Source organism: Panulirus ornatus, chromosome 19, assembly GCF_036320965.1.
Source record: "Panulirus ornatus isolate Po-2019 chromosome 19, ASM3632096v1, whole genome shotgun sequence".
In the NCBI taxonomy this organism is placed as follows: Eukaryota; Metazoa; Arthropoda; class Malacostraca; order Decapoda; family Palinuridae; genus Panulirus; species Panulirus ornatus.
Genome location: NC_092242.1, coordinates 57447730 through 57471015, shown reverse-complemented (window position 1 = coordinate 57471015; position 23286 = coordinate 57447730). Strand labels below are relative to the sequence as shown.

At 38.4% G+C, this 23286-nt stretch overlaps 1 protein-coding gene across 3 annotated transcripts in view; it reads right to left on the bottom strand.

Annotated features, from left to right (window-relative positions):
* The window catches only part of hiw (MYC binding protein highwire), a 443394-nt gene that overhangs the window by 323120 nt on the left and 96988 nt on the right, over window positions 1-23286 (bottom strand). For 2 of the 3 annotated variants that reach the window (XM_071673952.1, XM_071673951.1), the window contains exons 19-23: window positions 21168-21296; window positions 16087-16289; window positions 15744-15978; window positions 8776-8935; window positions 5789-5945 (exon numbers count right to left, since the gene is read on the bottom strand). In XM_071673952.1, the coding sequence (XP_071530053.1) occupies window positions 5789-5945; window positions 8776-8935; window positions 15744-15978; window positions 16087-16289; window positions 21168-21296 (884 nt within the window). The remainder of the gene's footprint in view (window positions 1-5788; window positions 5946-8775; window positions 8936-15743; window positions 15979-16086; window positions 16290-21167; window positions 21297-23286) is intronic. The other variant, XM_071673953.1, reaches the window with a different exon arrangement.

Genomic DNA, 23286 nt, shown 5'->3' with positions numbered 1-23286 from the left:
AAGTCTGAGAGGCCTGTATGTGGATATGGAGCTGTGATTTCCGTGCATTATTTAGGACAGCTTGAGACACGATGAGTGGATGTGGCCTTTCCTTGTCTGTTCTTAGCACTACCTCGCAACTCCAGAAAATGATGATCAAGCATGAAAGAATAAATTCTTAAGACTTTGTGAAGCACTTCTACACTTATTTCCTCACTGGTGGAGGCAGAGAGAGAGAAAAAAGTGCCTATCTCCCTCTATGTACTTAGGATGGTATTTTTACCAAAGTGGCAGGGTTACCATGTAGCATTCATTGCACATCTTGCTTGATGAAAAACACTGTCTTAAGTGCTGCTACCTGCAGTACACAATTAACTACAGGAATTCCTTGCTAAGTTGTTAAGCATGGAGGTTAAGCCCCTGGAAAACCTATGATTGCCAAAACTGCATGTGACAAGGTACTTGGCCTAAGAAAAATGGGGGGTTAAGGGTATACACCCTTTGAGAGATATAACAACTTCTATAATAAACACTTCAAGGTAAATAGTATGATGGTAATCCTTCAAAACCAACATGTTTATTTTACAAAACACAAAGAAACACACCAAGGCCTGTACTCCTGACCATCTGGAGATACAACAAACCTCCATACTGTAACAATAATGTATATCAATGTATCATCACTGTGAAATCACTTCCCTTACCAAAAATACCCCTACTATGAATATTCAATTTGTTCCTGTGCATCTATACTGAAACAAATTATTTATCTATATTTATCTATATTCATTTATAATCGCTGTTTCCTCATCATCGAGGTAGTGCCAGGAACAGACGAAGAATGGCCCATCCACTCATATACACATATAGGTACTTAAACGCCCACATATGCAAATATACATAAATATACATATCAATGTACACATGCACATATGCAGACATTACATACATACACATGTACATATTCATACTTGCTTGCCTTCATTCACTCCTGTCGCTACCCCTCCCCAAAGGAAAACAGCATCGCTATACCCCGCTTCGGCAAGGAAGCACCAGGAAAACAGACAAAAAAGGCCACATTCATTCACACTAAGTCTCTAGCTGTTATGTGTAATGCACCAAAACCACAGCTCCCTATCCACATCCAGGCCCCAAAGACCTTTCCATAGTTTACCCCAGATGCTTCACATGCCCTGGTTCAGTCCACTGACTGGTATACCACATCATTCCAATTCACTCTATTCCTTGTACGCCTCTCACCCTCCTATATGTTCAAGCCCCAATTGCTCACAATCCTTTTCACTCCATCCTTCTACCTTCAATTTGGTCTCCTGCTTCTTTTTGTTCCCTCCACCTCTGACATGTATATCCTCTTTGTCAATTTTTCACTCATTCTCTCCATATGTCCAAACCATTTCAACACACCCTCGTCTGCTCTCTCAACCACACTCATTTTATTTTCACACATACCTCTTACCCACCCATACATTACTTACTTGATCAAACTACCTCACATTACATACTGTCCTCAAACATTTCCAACATATCCACCTTCCTCCGTACAACCATATAACATTGTTCAAACATACCCATTTTTGCTCTCCAAGATAACGTTCTCTCCTTCCACACATTCTTCATCACTCCCAGAACCTTCGCCCCCTCCACCACCCTGCGACTCACTTCCACTTCCATGGTTCCATCCACTCCCAGATATCTAAAACACTTCACTTCCTACAGTTTTTCTCCATTCAAACTTATATCCCAATTAACTTGTCCATCGACCCTACTGAACCTAATAACTTTGCTCTTATTCACATTTACTCTCAACTTTCTCCTTTTCCAAACTCGGTCACCAAACTCTGCAGGTTCTCACCTGAATCACCCACTAGTGCTGTATCACTGGTGAACAACAACTGGCTCACTTCCCAGGTCCTCTCATCCACAACAGACTGCATACTTGCCCCTCTCTCCAAAACTCTTGCATTTACCTCCCTAACCACGCCATCCATAAACAAAATAAACAACCATGGGGACATCACACACCCCTGCTGAAGACCAACATTCACTGGGAACCAATCACTCTCCTCTCTTCCTACTCATATACATGCCTTGCATCCTTGGTAAAAACTCTTCACTGCTTCTAGCAACTTACCTCCCACAACATATACTCTTAAAACCTTCCACAAAGTATCTCTATCAACTCTATCATATGCCTTCTCCAGATCCATAAATGCTACATACAAATCCATCTGTTTTTCTAAGTACTTCTCACATACATTCTTCAAAGCAAACACCTGATCTACACATCCTCTACCACTTCTGAAAAAACACTGCTCTTCCCCAATCTGATGCTCTGTATATGCCTTCACCCTCTCAATCAATACCCTCGCATATAATTTCCCAGGAATACTCAACAAACTTATGTCTCTGTAGTTTGAACACTAACCTTTATCCCTTTTGCCTTTGTACAATGACACTATGCATTCATTCCATCAATCCTTAGGCACTTCGCCATGGTCCATACTTGCACTGAATATCCTTACCAACCAATCAATAATCTGTATAATATAATAACTCTTTTGCTACATAATCAATTTTCAGGAAGAGTGCCCTGAAGAGTCAATTTTCCACCAAAAAGTGAAATCATTAGTATAACATTCTCTATCATCTTTTAATCATCAAAGAGAGATGTGTCTTACAAATTTTCCTTATAAAATTCCCTGAAAACCATACTATATCGATAAAAATGATGATTTTAATAAAAAACTGAGAAAAATATGAAAACTGTTCTCCCCTTAAAGGTACACTAATTCTATGACAAGTCACTAAAGAGCAAATATCATAATCTACCATAAAGAAAATCAATTTGAATACTAATTGAACCAGGGCATGTGAAACATCTATGGTAAACCATGGAAAGGTCTGTAGGGCCAGGATGTGGAAAGGCAGCTGTGGTTTCAGTGCATTGCACATGACAGCTAAAGACTGAGTGTCAACAAATGTGGCCTTTATTATCTGTTCCTGGTGCTGCCACACTGGAGGGGGAAGGATGCTATTTCATGTGTGGTGGGTGGCGTTGGGAATGGATGAAGGCAGCAAGTATGGATATGTACATTTGTATGTATGTATGTATATGTCTGTGTATGTATATGTATGTATACATTGAAATGCATATGTATGTAAATGTGCGAGTATGGTCATCTATGTTTATACATGTGTATGTGGGTGGGTTGGGCCATTCCTCGTCTGTTTCCTTGTGCAACCTTGCTAATGTGGGAGCCGGCAGTTAAGTATGATAAAAAATAATATAAATATTAATATGCATTACATAACATCTGTATCTTATATAGATAATAAGTCATCTTCTGTGAAAAGCAAAAATATCTGGCAAAAAGAGTTCCCAAGGTTTATATATTTTACTTCAGTGTGCATAATGGTAATGACTATATATAATCCAGTATTATGTACACTGTGAATGATTTACATATATATATCCAATTAAAAGTTGGTTGATACTGTATCCTATATCAACAAACTGATACCTGTAGCTAATCATTAAATCATTCACATCCAATATAATCAAAATTCAAGAGGCTTCAGCTTTACAAATTGTCATTCTGACACGATTTGTGTACAAGAACTGGTGTAGATGAGCTGGTTGATGGGAAAAGGTCAGGTGTTTCCCCTCTTCTCATCACCAAATTGTATCTCTCAGGTGTGATAATCCATAATCATCAGCATCCTCAAGTTCACTCCCAATTTCAGACAGTCTGAGTTTATTGAGGAAGCTGTATCAAGACGAGATGCAGACTCAGTGAGAAAAGAGGGAGCAGAATTGAAGGATGTGGATGAAAGCAGTGTTGAGTCGTCAACGTACAAATGCATTGGATATATTTCTAGAGGAGGGGGAAATCGTTGAAAAAAGAGAGAAAAAGTGTGGGGGACAGGACTGAGTCTTGAGGGACACCTCTGTTGATGGAGAAAAGGTGGGAGACTGATCCATCAAAAACCACAGAGATAGATTGGCCACAGAGGAAGTTAGATATCAAGGAGCAAAGTGAGAGAGGGAAGCCAAAAGAGGGGAGCTAAGAGATGAAACCCCGATGCTAAACCCTGTCAAATGCCTTAGATATGTCAAGGGCAATTACATGTGACTCCCCAAAATCTTTCAGGGATGATGACCAGACATTAGTAAGATAGGAAAGAATATCACCAGTGGATCCTGCCTTACAGAAACCATGTTAGTGATCAGAGAAAAAAACTGTGATTTTTGAGGTGTTATAAGGATATGGGAGATGAGGAGGGATTTAAAGACTTTGGAAATGGTAGATGCCAAAGCAAAAGGATGATAGAGGGGTCAGAACAGCCACCCTTCTTAGGGATGGAATGTATCAAAGCATGTTTCCATGGAGAAGGAAAAGTTTTGGTTTTTAATCAAAAACGGAACAGACAAGCAAGCACAGGTGCAAGTTCAGAGTCATACTCTTTCAGAACATGGGAATGGTTGCCACCAGGACCATAAGCCTTGCTTGCATCCAGAGAAAGAAGTGCTTTTCAGACAGTCTGAAAAGCGATTCCGGGAATAGGCATAGGATTAGTAAGAGGACCATCAGAGGGTGAAGGAATGCTAGAGTCATCCAAAGTGGAGTTAAAGGAGAAACAGGAACCAAAGAGAGTTGCTTTGTCAATGGAAGAGACAGCTACAGTTCTGTCAGAACAGAAAAGTGAAGGAAAGGTGCAGCAACAGAAGTTGTCAGAGATGCCCTTAGCTAGAGACCGGAAAGACCTATCAATGGATGATAAGGTGAGGTTACTGCACTTCCTTTGAATAAATGAATGCTCATTTCAGTACCTATAAATATCTTTTCATCATGTTGGATAAACAGTTTATCACTTGATTTCTTGTTGCATTTTGTGCTGAAAACTGATTTGGACTGTACCATTTGCATGAAGTACATAATTTTCCGGTCATTTTCATACTTTTCACTCCCTTTAGAGGGGATATCATTATTTAACTATTTTTGCTTTGTGTGCATATGTGAATAGTGATTATGAGTTCCTTTCCATGTTTTATAAAACTCTTTATTCATTTTCTGTTCTCTGGTATGGAATTTCATCATTTCCACATCTGTGCTCTTTATTTCCTCAGTTAGCTCTTTGATTTTTGCTTCACTCATTACTATCATTTTCTTCTTTTTCCATGTTCTTCTATTAACTGACTGTCTTCTGTCTCTTGATAACTTATATCTTGCACTAAATTTAATTTTGCTTGGCATTAGCTCACTGAGTAACTTTCATATCTTTTTATAGTATGTATATGACAGCTGGCAATATTGGCCCCACCTGTGCTAAGAATAGCTCTGCCCAGCTCATCTTGGTCACTTTCTGTGTTGGAATAGTGTTCACAAAATTACCCTCCTTACAATTTAAAAATATCATCTTCAACCAGTAACTCAGGATCATCTTTTGCATGGTCCTATTAATCAATAGCTGAAGGATGAGTGACCCTGGAAAGATATCATCATGCACCATCAACTCAGGCCCAGAGGGCAGCCTTGAAACACAAGTGGGAAAATCAGTGCAAAATGATCAATCTACAGGTGTTGCTCAGCTCAAGTAAATTTCCATGAAGTACTAAGCGGTTAAAATGAAGCAGAAACAGAAAAAGTTAAACTTTCATGATGGAAACCATCCTCTATAGGATCACTAGATGATGATGGGAACTGATTACAAGATAAAAGTTTCATGATAATACATAAAGTTCAAGAGATGGGGGTTCTAAGACAGCAAGATAAATCATTCCACATACCTGTGCCCGAGAAACCTGGTACTCAGGTAGGATTGGAAGTGATAGCTCAGGTGACAGTAGATCTCTAAGACCGTCCTGAAGTCCTCCATTAGTAAGCCTTTGGGCTTCTGCTGCTACTATGTTATAGCAGCATACATCCTGACGACAGTTGTCGTAACTGATGGTTAAAGGTACAAAGCTTAAAAACTAGAAAAGAAAAATCCTCTCTATAAAACTTTACCCTATTCATAGAGGATACTGATTACAAAATATTCTTCATACAATTCAAGAGCATCTTCACACTTCTTATGTTAGACAAATCAATTTACTTCCAATTTCTGCAAAATAATTTTATATTTTGAAATGTAAATAAAACATTTTCATTTAACCTCTACCTCTATGAAAGCTAAATTAACTCATGACTAAAGAAGTAGGGAGCATCTGGTTAAGTTTTCTAAAGTTAAAGAAAAAAAAGTTCTTAATCTGTGATCCACTGGAGTGAGTGTACATATGTTCATTTCAAAAGTAAAGAAAAGAATGTATTTGCACTCGATGCTTTTACTGCTTCATTCCTTTGACCACACTGAATGAGAAACCCCAAATGATACTTTACCACTTATCATCACACTCCTTATTATCCCAAATTAATTCTTGCATCTCCTGCATAGCATGGCTGACATTCAAGGGCAACTTTGCTCTTGTTATCCATTATCTGTCTGTCTTTTCATTATTCATTATCAGGAGTCATAATTAAACTTACAACTTAACCTTGGACACTGAGAAAACTTTAAATCTGATACTCATGAAACTTATAATGTTGTTTCCCAATATCTAAAGACCTGAGAGGAATAAGACCTATAACTCTGGCTATGTGACTAATGTAACATGGTGGACACTAAGGTACTTTGTCTGACATCATCAGTGTAATCTGTCCATACACTGTCCATCATCTGGAGTAACTCATTAACTTTCAACTTATCCTAAGCACAACTTGAACACTCAATGTGAGATACTCATGAAACTTTATCCATTCTTTTTCTGCATCTAAAGAACTGGGTGGCATAAGACCCATAACCATAGTTTGGAGCAGCCTGAGTCGTGCCACCTACCAAAATGTTTGAATGTTCAACCAACCTCATACACTGAAGAAAATTAAACCAATAGACATGAAAATCTATATAGCTATTTGTCAAATTCAAATAACTGAATGGCATAAGACCGATAACAACAATTTACATTTTACCTTAATTACCTCACCTCCAAAAAGATTCAAACTGTAAACTTAACTCACCTCAAAAAGGAAATTTAACCTTCAGCCATGAAAATTTATACTTTTTTGAGAGGGCATTGGCAGCTGAGGCCCTAATCAAGGACATCCCATTAACATATATATATTTCCTTATCATTATACTTGATCACCATTTCCCGCATAATCAAGGCAGTGCCAGGAAACAAACAAAGAAAGACCCACCTACTCATATACAATGCTAAATTCGAAGTACGGTTTCTAATGAATGTGTATTGCAATCACACCATCATAAAGTCAAAAAATCATAAGTTGAACCATCATAAGTCAGGTATCATCTGTATTGTGTGGCCGTCAGCAACTCAAGGTGGGCCATTTTGATAACTGTTTCTTTCCCGACAATTTGAAGCTTTGGAGCCCTCTACCTTCTTATGTCTTTCCCAAAAACTATGACCTGGCACAATTCAAAATACAAGTTCTTTTAATTCCTCCAAAATTCATAAATACTTTCCCTTGTCTCTTCTTTTTCCGTTTTAGAACCCTATCCATATTTCAATTAAAACACAGCCTTGACATGGCCTTTGGTGTGTGACTGGAGCCTTCAACACACACACAAAAAAAGTGGACACTGTTTTGCTACAGCCACCCCCTTGATGGAAGTAGCTAGACATACATAGAAAAACTTAAAGGTTGTGATAAGGACACCCCTCATCCTTTTTTCTTCTTAAATTTCAAGCATTTCTCTGTAACTTAGCTCTCTTAATTCTGGCACCATCTTTGTTGCTTTCCTCTCTCCGTTAGCTCTTTGTACAGTTTCTTTTGGGGCAGTGTCTAAACATAAGAGGCACACTCTACTTTTGGCCTTATGTACGATGTAAACAGCTTCCTGAATACTTCCATATCCATATCCCACAAACTTTCCTGTATTTGTCTTACATTAAAGGGTTCTCAGTAATTTACGTAAAAATATATTATGATAGAAGCATTTAGGAAGTTTCTACATAAGCCATCATATATTCAATAAAGGATTAAATATTTAGGATTACATTTATAGTGTTTTGAGGAATATAATAAGAGTGGAAAATAAGGGCTAAAAAGGATAGGGAAAATTTGCTAAGAGTGATGCTTGTATACCAAAAATCTGTTATGGCAAAATGGTTAAAAAAATACATATAAAGTTTACTGAGATTAAGAAATAAGAATGATTATGAAAGAAGTGACTAATAAAAGCAAAGACAGAGTACAGAGGTGATATGGAAAGGTAGAGAAAGAATACAAGAAGAGAGAAAGACTAGAGTAGTGTGTATTACAATGTCTGAAATCAAATATACAGGAAAGCCTGAGGAAAAGTGGAAGGACACAGGAAAGGAGCATGTGTGTGAAAGATTGGTTTCTGACAAATGGAGCTCTATAGACAGGTATCAGAAGTGTATTGTGTGATGAGTTACATGAAGGCAATTCTGCATGAATTATCCTGCCATACAGTTGAAGAAGGAATAACAGGTTAAGGGAGATGTAGAAAAAAGTTTTATTAAATAAAGATATGAATACAGGTATAACACTTTTTGTGTTGTTTTCCAGTAACAGGATGGTATCTCCCCAGAAAAAAAGATCAATCCAAAGACTTAACCAATGAAAGGAAAAATCTAAGTACCCTACTGCTTTAGATTCAAACTTATGTCTTATGGGCTGTGAATCATATTTTCAATATAATGGTGTCTCCAAAGACAAATTTACATTCAAAGTTAAAAAAAAAAATTACCTCCACAACACATTGTAGACAGGATCAAGACACATGGTATGGTCAGCACAGCAAATCTGGTCTTGAGTGGAAAAACTGCGGCACTGCCCATCTGAACGGCTAATAACTAAACATCTCCAACCTTCCTCCTCTTCCTTTTTGCTTCCAACTGGCAACAGCACTAGAAGACATAAAGCAATATCAATTTCTTCCAAGTACTTTATCATGATACTCATTTAAACATTAGTTTCTCTAAAGGTACAAGTCACATCTGAACTACAGTATAGACTAACATAATGATCTGACAATAGTGATCAATGTCACACAATCCGTGGTCAAGAAAGCTCTCATTTTTCATAAGAAGCTTTGCTGTTGTATTCCTGTTATTCAATCTTTCTCCATACACTTTTGGCACATAAAGATTTTTCTATTTAAGAGCTTCATTTCAGCAGTGAAACCCAAAGCAAATACTTCATTTGTACGAGAGATAAGTATCATGTTCTACACAATGTTTTGAGATCTGTGATGCTAAACTGAATAATAAACAGTGATCATGCTAAAATAAGACTTTTCATGAACTAGTTACCCTTAATCACATGAAAATGCTTATGGTACACAAATCTACCAGGGTTAGAGCAATTATGCTTTAAAAATTAAAGTACAATTACTTTCCATTTTTTAATTACAATCATAATCACAGATCCATTTGGGAATAGCAATTATATTACAATTACAATTACCACAGAAGAAAATTAATTATGATTACAATTTATATTTAATTATATCTATTTTGCTTTGTAAATCATAATCACAGATCCATTTGGGAATAGCAATTATATCACAATTACAATTACCACAGAAGAAAATTAATCATGATTACAATTATAATTACAAAATCCCAAATTGGGGGGGGAAAAATTGATTAAAAACACTGATTTTGAATTATAAGGTTATCCTTTATTTACAAACAAGTGTCACAAACTATTTTGAAAACATAAATAAAGATATAACTTTCATAGAAGTTGCAGATGGTAACTAAAGAGCTAGTAGTATTTCAAACAATTCACAACTGTACTTTATCAATAACAGCGAATGGAGTGACATCAAGCTGAGCTCCATTAGCAATGAAAAAATTTCTCGCAATGCTGAAAACTCACTCTGATGGAGCAGATGTAGCAGTACACCCAATCACCTCTCTTGCAAAGTTCTTCAGTAGATGCAAAGTTTGGGACACTGCTTTCCAGAACAGCACTGGATCACTTGAAAATGACAGAATTCCTTCCTCTGCACACTGGTTCAACAAAAGACTCACTGACATTGTGCTTCCCTCTGATCCCCATTGATTTTGGAATTTCACAGAACATTTTGGTATGAAGGAGAAAAGTCTTTCTTTTTTATTCAGGCAATCATTCTGCTAGATCATCCTTGTTACTATATCCACTGTTGATGTTGACTCCTCCTGAACTACCTCCAATTCTTCAAGCATTTCCTTGACATATACCAGCACTTGGTCCTTCAGCTCTTGTATTGGAAGCCAGTCCAGTTTGAACCTAGGATCCAAACAAGCTGCTACTTGAACATCTCTCATTTCCATGTGTGGATCCAAACTTTTCTTCACGGAGTCCAATAGGACATTAGCCAGTTGTTCGCAGTACTGTAATTGGGTGTCCAATAGGACTAGCCAGTTGTTCACTACTGTAATTGGGTGTTATGGTTATGAATTAGAATCTCCAGCAAGTGTTTAAGTCCTTGAATCACTGGGCCACTAGCAGATATGGTCACCTTCTTCTGCCCCTCCACAACTTCCAAGGCCTCACAAAAAGGTTTGAGGACAATCACAAACTCCTTTAATGCAGAAATCTCCACTAGCATGATTTTCTTACTCCTCTGCTCTTCTGGGACAGATAATCAATTACATTATTCACCTCTGCAGGGTTCTTTAGTTCATATTATGTTTTGTTTTTATTATCATTGGACTGATATTTTTGCTTCGGTAGGGTCAAGGGATCAATAGCGTGGATTAAAAATGGTTAATAATAAAAATGTACTGCTAGCAAGCACCGTGACCGGCTGTACTTTTCATAACTCATACCACTACCATCATTATCATTTTGAACCAGTCCCACTACTGCCAGTACTTTAAAAGTACTGCTTGCCCACCTTTGCATTTACAAGGTTACCAGTACCACTTTCCTCCCTTTCACAATTACAATAAAATTACAATTACTTGATCACACTATTTTACAATTACAATTAATTACTTCAATTCTATTTTCAATTACAATTACAAGGCACTGATTGGAGAAGTGGATGAAGCAATCCAGGATGTTTCCTAAATTCTAAAGTTGAGTATCTTTCCAGGAATTGTAATGAACTATCATCATTGCAGTCTTAAAAGTTCTTGAATCTCTGGCATTCCACTAAATACCTATATTTTCGCGGAAAAGTTAACATTATCATTTAGATTCCTAATGTGTGACCCTTTCCAGACAAAAATCAACCTGAAATAGAAGCTTTAATCACAAGAATTTTGGATAATTGGATATAATGCACTAAATGTTATGCTATATGTACCATAAAGCTATGTATGGGCGGCTTATCATTTTGGGAGTGTATCAAAATTTCTGAAATATCTTCTACGGTAATGTTTTGTTTAACATTGTACGTTGAGCTGCACCATCTTATCTGAAAGTATTTGTGTCTTGTGGGTAATTTTGTAATTTACAGACCTTATATAATGGCTCAAGGATATTCAAAGTTTTTGGCTGTCAAGTTGTGAGCCTTATTTTTTGGATTTTAAGATTGTTTCTTAATGGGTTTTCAAATTAGAAAACTTTTAAATGTGACAGTATAAAATGATGGTATTCTTCTTGATGAATGAAAACTTCAACAAATTTTTGTTGTACTGAAAGGTCTAATATAGTGAGAATGTTTACATTACTATGACGTAAAAAGTAGGGAATGTATTCTTCCTAAAAGTAACTTGGAGATTGGAGGGGCTCCACTGAATGATTAGACATTAGTAGTTGAAGAATCTTAAACATTTCCAATTTTCATTAAAGATTTCCTACTAGGTAAAGCCAATGATATTTTGTTTAACTTACCAAAACTTATCAATCATCTGGAGCATCATCAAACTTGAATTGCATGGTAGATTATCATATTACTTTTAATAATTATCTATTATATTTAAATGTTGGGTGTGATGGCATATTTATTTGTCTCTTGAAATGCAGCAGAGATCTAAACATAGATAAGGTAACAATCTAGGTTAATCATTGTTTTCTTATACAAGGCAAGAATTTGGGAAGAAAGGTGTGGAAAAGGCGTATGCTTTTGCTTATGCCTTTGCGACAGGAATAATCTTCATCAACAGTTTGAGTACAGTAGGTGGTAATGGTTAACAGGAAAATTGCACAGAGTTTACACTTTGTTTCAGAATATAGCTAAAAGCAGTCCTGACTGTTAAATGGATGCAAGTCTTGAGCATCGAGTGTAAAAGAATGAAAGAGGGTGGACAAGTAGGAAATAAAATGCCTGAAGATAATGTTATGTTGGCAAGTTGCTCATTTAAGGAATGACAGTGCAAAAGCAATGTATGGCAGTAAGAACAGTGGTTGAGAGAGTTAGACCAGGGTGTACTGAAATGGTTGACATATCAAGAGGATGAGCAAGGACTGTGTGTAAGGAGTGAAGAGTGCATGGAGGAGGGGAAGACCAAGGAGAAAGAAGGATGGAATGACATAGGCTACGAGTTGAGCTGTTTGGTCCCAAACATTCAGAAGGGTGACTATCTTTTTTTGTGAATGCTATTTGCTATCCTTGCTTAAACTATTTACTGCACTGATGTGCCGTATATGGCAATGGATGCTTCTATGATTTACCTTCATGTATGCTGTATATGAGCTGGGTCATTTAAAAATCCTGGGCATAATAAACAGTAGAGTAGTGAGTCGGGAAGCAACTGCTTTCAAATCCCTTGCCCATTTCCTTTATTTTTTTGTTCATCCTGGGTGCTTGGTAACAATCAATATGCTGTGAAGGTATTACATCATTTTTACACTGCCTTAAGAGAAAAAAAATTATAATATAAATAAATATAAGCAGGGTGTGCAATTGGAATTGGAATGATATGATATACAGGGGGTCGATGTACTGTGAGTAGACTGAACTAGGCCATGTGAAGTGGCTGGGGTAAACCATAGAAAGTTCTGTGGGGCCTAGTTGTGTTTAGAGAGCTGTGGTTTCAGTGCATTACATGTGACTGCTAGAGAATGGATGAGAGCAGATGTGGCTTTTCTTTGCCTGTTCCTGGCACTTCCTTGCTAATGTGGAAAAAGGTGATCAATTATGAAAAAATAAAATGTATATACATATATATGGGAGAAAGAATACTTCCCACACATTCCCTGAATATCCTAGAAGGCAACTAATTGGGGGGGGGGGGGGGGGGGGGGGGGGTGGAAATCTTCCCCTCCAGTTTTTACTTTCCAAAAGAAGGAACAGAGAAGGGGGCCAAGTGGGAATTTTCCCTCCAAGGCTCAGTCCTGTTCTTAATGCTACTTCGCTAATGCGAGAAATGGTGGATATGTATGAAAAAATTACAATTACAATATTTCTGTAATTAATTACATTTCAATTGAATTACAATCATAATTACCGCAACCCTGAAATCTACCCAAATCTAAGGAAGTAGCTCCTCCCAAAGCTGAATATACAATACCAAAATCCTCAGAGATTGGTGATGTGACTAGATATCAAAGCTGGTGTCTGAGGAATATATGTAAATGGAATGACAGCTAGATAAGTAAAAGGCAAGAGAAGACACATGGTTGAGGAACCTTCACAAGCTAGGTGAGAATGTTAAGAAAGATCCCTCTGGTCTTCTGCAATAGCCAATACATTTTCTGATCTGTGTAAGTTACCCCATTTTCTATGATGTGAGTTGTTTGGAAAGTTATATAATTTTCATAAAACTTTTGACAGGTGACTGCATACAAAATATTTGTTTTATTTTATAAAGTCAGGTTTGATGGTAATATAACCACATATCTTCTACTTATGCCTCATTTTCACACAGACAGACATTTTGTTTTAAGAAGAAAGGTGATATCAATATGCCTATTTACACATAGTTACTGATCAAATGAATATCCCAGCAGCTGTATACTGAACATGTACCAATGCATCTTTTTTATGTTTCATATCTGAATCACATATACCTAGAACCTGTAAAAATGTATCCAATCATTTTGATACATTTATGGAAAATATATCACTGCAAACAGAGACAAAAAATTACCTAAAATAAAAACACATTATCATGTCTTCTTTGGCTGTATGGTTGGTGATCAAAAGAAATCAGGAACTCCAAATTTGGTCTGTGTATCATGTATGAAAATCTTAGGCCACTGGGCTGGCAGAAGGTAACTGCAAAGGCCATTTGGAATCTCATGATATTAAGACAGCTTATAAATCATCATAACTAAATTTTGCATGAAAAATGTGTCTTGGTACAATAATGGAAATATAGCACATACTGTATCAGGTATCCATATATTCCATCTGCAATGTGTGAAATTCTTAGAATCATCTTTTGATTTTAAGGAATATGATTCAGATGGAGGAAGTGTCTGCATGGAAGTAATGTTTTTCGAATGCATATTCTAGGTAAATTTTTGACAAAAATCACTCAGCCAAGCTAATAAATCAGGCTCATTTAAATGACCAATTCAGAAATTTAACCTTACTGAAGGAATAAGCAAAACTTAGATCTAGACTTAAAGAATGGAACATACTCACTCCTAAGACAACATTCTACAGGTAGAGACAATGTAGGAAATGTTGTCAGTCCTTTCTCAAAACACCTATCATTGGTTTACTTCAATATCCAGTTTGGTAACCATAATGGGCAAAAACTACATATGTTGTGACTGGAACCTATTCAGTGACAAGATTAACATGAAGAATTTCTTTAAAGTCAGAAAAAATCCAGAACAAAAAAAAAACATAAATGAAAGTTAGGCACAAAATGTATGATGGGATAAGGGGGAACAAGTAGTCATGAAGAAGCAAATGCAAGCAGTACTAGGAAATTATAAAGCCTATCTGCCCATCTTCCTATCTATCTATCTATCTATCTACCTATCTATCTATGTCTCTGATGCCCATTCCCTCAAAATTCCCATCAAAGGAGTGGCCAAGGCAAAATGTGTCCACTTATCCCTGTCCTCTGCATTCATCATTCCACACATACTACCCCTATTTCTCTCCCTCCAGTACACTTCCACTATCTTTTCCCATGTCACAGGTGGCCTTCCCCTCACACTAATGCCTTCAATTGTATCATCATACACTCTTCTTATAATCTCCCCATTTTGCATTCCTTCCACATGCCCAAGCCACCTCAAAGTATCATGTGTTACCCACTCTACCACTCCACAACTTACTCTGTCTGCATTCTCTGCCATACCACATCTCTCATAAACCCCATCATTACTTTCTTCATTCCCTCTAATCATGCCACATGCTCCTTTCAAAAAACTAATTTCAACAGCCTAGTTGATAAATATATAACAAGAGGTGAAGTTAGCAAGGTGTAAAGTTCCCTCCCTTTAAGCATAAACATGTAATAACACTACTTTTTCTTTACTTAACTCACATGTTCTGTACCTCTGTCTTTCCTCTATTTCTCATTAATCAAAAATACACTTATAAATTTTCATATCTAAATTTCAATGCTCTTAACACTTATTCATTCCAGTTTTAGTTAACAACTTAATCCAGAGTTGTTGATAATGATCCTATCATTGTATTACATATTCACAAATGCAAACATTAATTTGATGTTCCTCAGTTAATATAAAACAAGAACTTTTCTCTCACTATCAGCTGTATAATCAGTAAATCAGAATCAATCTCCCTTCTTCTTAACTATACTATCTATATTTTAATTCATATACATACATTAAACAAATACATGAACTTACCTAAGCAATTACTACTGGCAACAACAGCAGCAGCACTAAGATTGTGGGCATTTATGAGACTCTGATCTAGCTTAACATAAGTTATATCAGCTGATGCACCAACCCACGTAGCTCGTCGCCCAAGTCTTGGCCCTACACCTGGGACTAAACCAGGAACAGAATACCATGGGCAACGTCCTCGACTACTTCCTTCCCCAGCATCACTCTGAGGTGCATCTCGACCAAGCTGACCTTTCTGAGAGAAAAAAAAATTATCATGAAATCTCCATGATGAAAACAATGAGTGTAATCATATATTCTGGGTTCCACTTAGTAATAAAAAAAAATCCACTCAGGTTCTTACCTGAAAATCTCCACAACTGTAGATTTGACCATTTGATGTCAAAAAAACTGTGTGATTGCTTCCAGCTGCAACTTGTGTCACACGTACATTTGGAGGTAGACGAATCATGACAGGGGAGCCTCGTGAGATCAGATCCCCTACTCCAAGTTGCCCATAACTGTTATTGCCCCAGGTGTAAGTATCTCCATTGGCACACAGGACAACTAAGAAATGAAACTTTCATTATCAAATCAAACAAAATGTAATGCACTTCACAAGAAACTACATGTGACAAATATAAGTAAAAAATACAAATATCAGAGCATGATAACCTAAACACTTCCAAGAAGAAATCATATATATGCACCAAACAATATATATGTACTACCTACAGTCAGAGAAAACAGTATATGTATAATACATCAATTTGAGCTACCAAAGCTTTAAGAGCAATGATAATGCTTGCTGGATCAAAAGCAGTCAAATTTCAAAACATTTGTCTATGAATCATACAATACAGGCAGGTAGCATCCAGAGACTTTCTTAATATCTTTTGGTCATTGCGGATATTCATCCATTCCTACATATTGATGCACAATTTCCATTCTATTCTTCCTCTATCTTTTTGTCTTCCACTTCAAGCATTCCTACCACTTCTGCACTATTTACTCTACTTCATCAATCTAAATTTACTGTATAGGGAATCCCTAACTTCTATCTCTGATGCACATTCCCTCTAGGAACACCCATCAAGGAGTGGGCATGGCAAAAGTCTCCACTCATCCCTGTCCTTACATGCCTCCCTCACATACACCAATCCAAGTATTCTTCCACTATTTCTCTCCCTGTAGTAGTCCTCCACCCTATTTACCCCTGTCACAGGTGGTCTTCCACTCACATCAATCCCTTTAATTGTACTATCATACACTCTTCTTTTAAACTCCCAGTACTGCCGTCTTTCCACATGCCCAAACCACCTCAAAGTATCGTGTTTCACCCATTCTACCACTCTACAATTAACTCCCTTTGCATTCCCTGCCATACCACATCTCTCATACACCCTTTCATTTCTTTCTTCATGCCATCTAGTCACACCACATGCTCTTCTCAAATAACTCATTTCTACAGCCTGGAGTCTAGATCTCTGTGACTCATTCCATGTCCACGTTTCAGCTGCATAGGTCAGGGCTGGGAGAACCTATCAAGATCACCCAGCTGACTTAGAAACTTTTAAGCCATTTTCAGGTCCCCTTCTCTCTCCACTCCTCCATGATAGACAGCTTTGTAACCCTCAGCCTCTCACTGTAAGCTCAATTTTCTAAAATTAATGTCCCATCTTAGCCACTCTTCTCTTTGTGTTTCTTTAGATGCAGTGACCAGACATGAGGCAAAGTCTCGTTTTTGTATGATAAATGTCACAAATAATTATACAAACATGTCCTGGTCCATATATCTGAATAGGTGTCTCATATTTGCCAGCAGATGGTTTGCCTTTTTCACAATTCTCTTAATGTGTAGCAATGGCAATAAATCAAGCAAAATGTCAACCCCTAGATCTCTTTCACATGCAGATTTCTGTAATTTATATCCCATTAGGTAATAATTACAATGAGGTCTTTTTCCACTCTGTCCAATCCTTATCATCTTGAACGTACTTTGATTGATTCTCATCAGCCATTAACAGAACAACTTTAGAATTTGATCAGGTTACCCTATAAGCTGATACAATCATCATACTTTCATCTGGCAAGCCTTTTACAGGCAACAAGATTGAGCCTTGTGACATGCCACTTTTAAACCCACTTTAAGGATGCACCACTTATCCACCTTCTTTGCTTCACTAAAAAAAGTAGTCTTCTATCCAGTGAAGTAAATTACTCTTTATTCATACATGTCTATCTATCTTTTCAATCAACCTCTGATGAGGAACCATGTCGAAGGCATTCTGGCCAATCTAAGAATAGATAGTCTGACAATCCCTCTCTTTCATTTATGATAAAGCTCACAGTCATAAAAGTCTAGAAATTGGTTATGCATGGCTTCCTTTCCCTAAAGCCAGGTTGTATTCCAGTTAGAAAGTTCCCCCTCAGCAACCAGTCATTCACTTGCTTTCATATCATCTTTCCCAATGTTTACAAACTACACAATGTTGTATGGTTGCGAGGCATGGGCTATGGATAGAGTTGTGCGCAGGAGGGTGGATGTGCTGGAAATGAGATGTTTGAGGACAATATGTGGTGTGAGGTGGTTTGATCGAGTAAGTAATATAAGGGTAAGAGAGATGTATGGAAATAAAAAGAGCATGGTTGAGAGAGCAGAAGAGGGTGTTTTGAAGTGGTTTTGCTCTCCGAGATAACATTCTCGCCTTCCACACATTCTTCAATGTTCCCAGAACCTTCACCCCCTCACATGCCCTGTGACTCACTTCCGCTTCCATGGTTCCACACGTTGCTAAATCATCTCCCAGCTATCTAAAACACTTCAATTTCTCCAGTTCTTCTCCATTCAAAATCACCTCCCAATTGACTTGTCCCTCAACCCTACTGAACCTAACAACCTTGCTCTTACTCACACTTGTGACGCACTGAAACAACGGCTCCCTTTCCACATCTAGGCCCCACAAAACTTTCCATGGTTTATCCCAAACGCTTTACACGCCCTGGTTCCATCCATTGACAGCATGTCGATCCTGGTGTGCCACATGGTTCCAATTCACTCTATTCCTTGCATGCCTTTCACCCTCCTGTATGATCAGGCCATGATCGCTTAAAATCTTTTTCACACTTGGAATGTGAGGATGTATGGGTAGAGTGGATGTCTTGGAAATGAAATGTCTGAGGACAATACTTGACTTGAAGTGGTTTGATCAAGTAAGGAATACCAGAGTAACACGAGGAGTGTGGGTGAGAGAAAAAATTGTGTGCTGAAATGGTTTGGATGTCTCAGAAGGGAAAAGGAAAAGGAGAAGAAAGAGACCCAACTGGAGACATAAGGATAGAGTGAAATACATTTTGCGTGGTCGGAGCCTGAACACACAGAAGGTTGAAAGACGTGCACGAGATAGAGCCTAGGAACAATAAGGTATCATATTCATTTATTATTCTATTCTACTTTGTCGCTGTCTCCCGCATTAGCGAGGTAGCGCAAGGAAACTGACAAAAGAATGGCCCAACCCAACCATATACACATGTATATACATACATGTCCACACATGCACATATACATATATACACAAGCACATAATTCATACTTGCTGCCTTTATTTATTCCCGTCGCCACCCTGCCATACATGCAATAGCATCCCCCCTCCCCCTGCAAGGTAGTGCTAGGAAAGGACAAAACGCCACATTTGTTCACACTCAGTCTCTAGCTGTCATGTATAATGCACTGAAACCACAGCTCCCTTTCCACATCCAGGCCCCACAAAACTTTCCATGGCTTACCCCAGACACTTCACATGCCCTGGTTCAATCCAATGACAGCATGTCGACCCCAGTACACCACATCATTCCAATTCACTCTATTCCTTGCAAGCCTTTCACCCTCCTGCATGTTCAGGCCCCGATCACTCAAAATCCTTTTCACTCCATCCTTCCACCTCCAGTTTGGGTCCCACTTCTCCTTGTTCCCTCCACCTCCAACACATATATCCTCTTTGTCAATCTTTCCTCACTCATTCTCTCCATGTGACCAAACCATTTCAATACACCTTCTTCTGCTCTCTCAACCACACTCATTTTATTACCACACATCTCTCATACCCTTTCACTACTTAATTGATCAAACCACCTCACACCACATATTGTCCTCAAACATCTCATTTCCAACACCTCAACCTCTTCCGCACAACCCTATCTATAGCCCATGCCTCACAACCATATAACATTGCTGGAACCACTGTTCCTTCAAACATACCCATTTCTGCTCTCCGAGATAATGTTCTCGCCTTCCACACATTCTTCAATGCTCCCAGAACCTTCGCCCCCTCCCCAACCCCGTGACTTATTCCCGTTTCCATGGTACCATTCGCTGCCAAATCCACTCACAGATATCTAAAACACTTCACTTCCTCCAGTTTTTCTCCATTCAAACTTACTTCCCAATTTACTTGTCCCTCAACCCTACTGAACCTAATAACCTTGCTCTTATTCACATTTACTCTCAGCTTTCTTCTTTCACACACTTTACCAAACTCAGTCACCAACTTCTGCAGTTTCTCACCCGAATCAGCCATCAGCGCTGTATCATCAGCAAACAACAACTGACTCACTTCCCAAGCCCTCTCATCTACAACAGACTGCATACTTACATCACGCATCCCTGCCGCAAACCAACAATCACTGGGAACCAATCACTTTCTTCCTACTCGTACACATGCCTTACATCCTCAATAAAAACTTTTCACTGCTTCTAGCAACTTACCTCCTACCCCATATACTCTTAATACCTTCCGCACAGCATCTCTATCAACTCTATCATATGCCTTCTCCAGATCCATGAATGCTACATACAAATCCATCTGTTTTTCTAAGTATTTCTCACATACATTCCTCAAAGCAATAAGGTAAGAAGAATATTACTTGCTGTAAATGGAGTGAACCAGGGAATGTAAAGTGGCTGGGGAAAACCATGGAAATGTCTGCAGAGTTTGGTTGTGGATAGGGGGGCTGTGGATTTGGTGCACTGTACACGATAGATAAAGAATGGATGTGAGCCAATGCAGCCTTCCTCATCTGTTCCTGGTGCTACCACACTAACGTGGAAAATGGCGGACTTGTATGAAAAGAAAGGAAATAATACATGAAATGAAAATATAACAATATGAAGGAATGAAGGAAAAAATAATGTTTCCCTTCCTTTGAAGGGAGACATTAAAATGAAAAGAGGAGTACTTAGTCAAACACATATATTCAAGATAAATGGTAAAAAGTAAAAATGGCTCAGGAGTACCTTAATGAAGAAGGTCTAACATAAGATCATCTCACAGTAGAAATACCAGAAATGTTCAAGAAATATTCAATGTTATCCACCAATCTAAAGGTAGTGGTTAAGATCAAATTGGAGGTGGTAAATAGTACAAATCATACTAAATGTACTCATACCAGAGTGATGAAGCCCACAAGCAACTTGTACAACAGGTGAGGATCCAGACAAATGAACCCTTGAGGGAGACAACGAGGCAATCTTGCTTGCATCTCTCTCCTGATCACTTCCAAGTCCATCTTCTGCAACTAAAAACAGGTAATTGATATATCTTTGTTCAGTGAAAGGGGCTTTGGTATTTATAACTGAAGCACAAAACCCTGCAATCAGCAGTAAAACAAGATGCAATATTAGTAACAAAAAGACATGGATGGTTGTCTAAATGATTAGGATATAAGCAAGTACAGATCAGTTCAGGAAAACAATTGTTTATTCTTCAGGATAAAAACAGCTCATGAAAAATTCTACCAGAGAAGGTTTGAATTCTTGCAAACTATGGTACATCAAATGTGCAAATAAAGTGAATCATGAACATATTCCATAAAAATGGATATCAACAGGGGTTTGGCTGTAGATAAGGAGCTGTGGTTTCGTAGCATTACATATGACAGCAAGAGACTCAGTGTGAACAAATGTGGCCTTTTTTGTGTGTCTTCCTGGTGCTAACTTGCTGAAGTGGGGGGCAGCCATGCTCTTTCCTGTGGGATGGGGTAGTGACAAGAATGGATGAAGGCAAGCAAGTTTGAATATCTACATGTGTATATATGTACATGTATGTGTGTGTGTATGTATATGTTGATATGTATAAGTATAGGGATAGGGGATTAAGAATACTTCCCACGTATTCCCTGCGTGTCGTAGAAGGCGACTAAAAGGGGAGGGAGCAGGGGGCTGGAAATCCTCCCCTCTCGTTTTTTTTTTTTTTTTTCTTTTTTCAATTTTCCAAAAGAAGGAACAGAGAATTGGGCCAGGTGAGGGTATTCCCTCAAAGGCCCAGTCCTCTGTTCTTAACGCTACCTCGCTAATGCGGGAAATGGCGAATAGTTTGAAAGAGAGAAAAGTATAAGTATGTATTTATTCATATTCATTATACTTCGTTGCTGTCTCCCGTGTTATTGAGGTAGCGCAAGGAAACAGACAAAAGAATGGCCCAACCCACCTACATACACATGTATATACATAAATGCCCACACACACACACATATACATACCTATACATTTCAATGTTTTTTTTTTTTTTTTTTTTTTTTTATACTTTGTCGCTGTCTCCCGCGTTTGCGAGGTAGCGCAAGGAAACAGACGAAAGAAATGGCCCAACCCCCCCCCCCCCCATACACATGTACATACACACGTCCACACACGCAAATATACATACCTACACAGCTTTCCATGGTTTACCCCAGACGCTTCACATGCCTTGCTTCAATCCACTGACAGCACGTCAACCCCTGTATACCACATGACTCCAATTCACTCTATTTCTTGCCCTCCTTTCACCCTCCTGCATGTTCAGGCCCCGATCACACAAAATCTTTTTCACTCCATCTTTCCACCTCCAATTTGGTCTCCCTCTTCTCCTCGTTCCCTCCACCTCCGACACATATATCCTCTTGGTCAATCTCTCCTCACTCATTCTCTCCATGTGCCCAAACCATTTCAAAACACCCTCTTCTGCTCTCTCAACCACGCTCTTTTTATTTCCACACCTCTCTCTTACCCTTACGTTACTTACTCGATCAAACCACCTCACACCACACATTGTCCTCAAACATCTCATTTCCAGCACATCCATCCTCCTGCGCACATCTCTATCCATAGCCCACGCCTCGCAACCATACAACATTGTTGGAACCACTATTCCCTCAAACATACCCATTTTTGCTTTCCGAGATAATGTTCTCGACTTCCACACATTTTTCAAGGCTCCCAAAATTTTCGCCCCCTCCCCCACCCTATGATCCACTTCCGCTTCCATGGTTCCATCCGCTGACAGATCCACTCCCAGATATCTAAAACACTTCACTTCCTCCAGTTTTTCTCCATTCAAACTCACCTCCCAATTGACTTGACCCTCACCCCTACTGTACCTAATAACCTTGCTCTTATTCACATTTACTCTCAACTTTCTTCTTCCACACACTTTACCAAACTCAGTCACCAGCTTCTGCAGTTTCTCACATGAATCAGCCACCAGCGCTGTATCATCAGCGAACAACAACTGACTCACTTCCCAAGCTC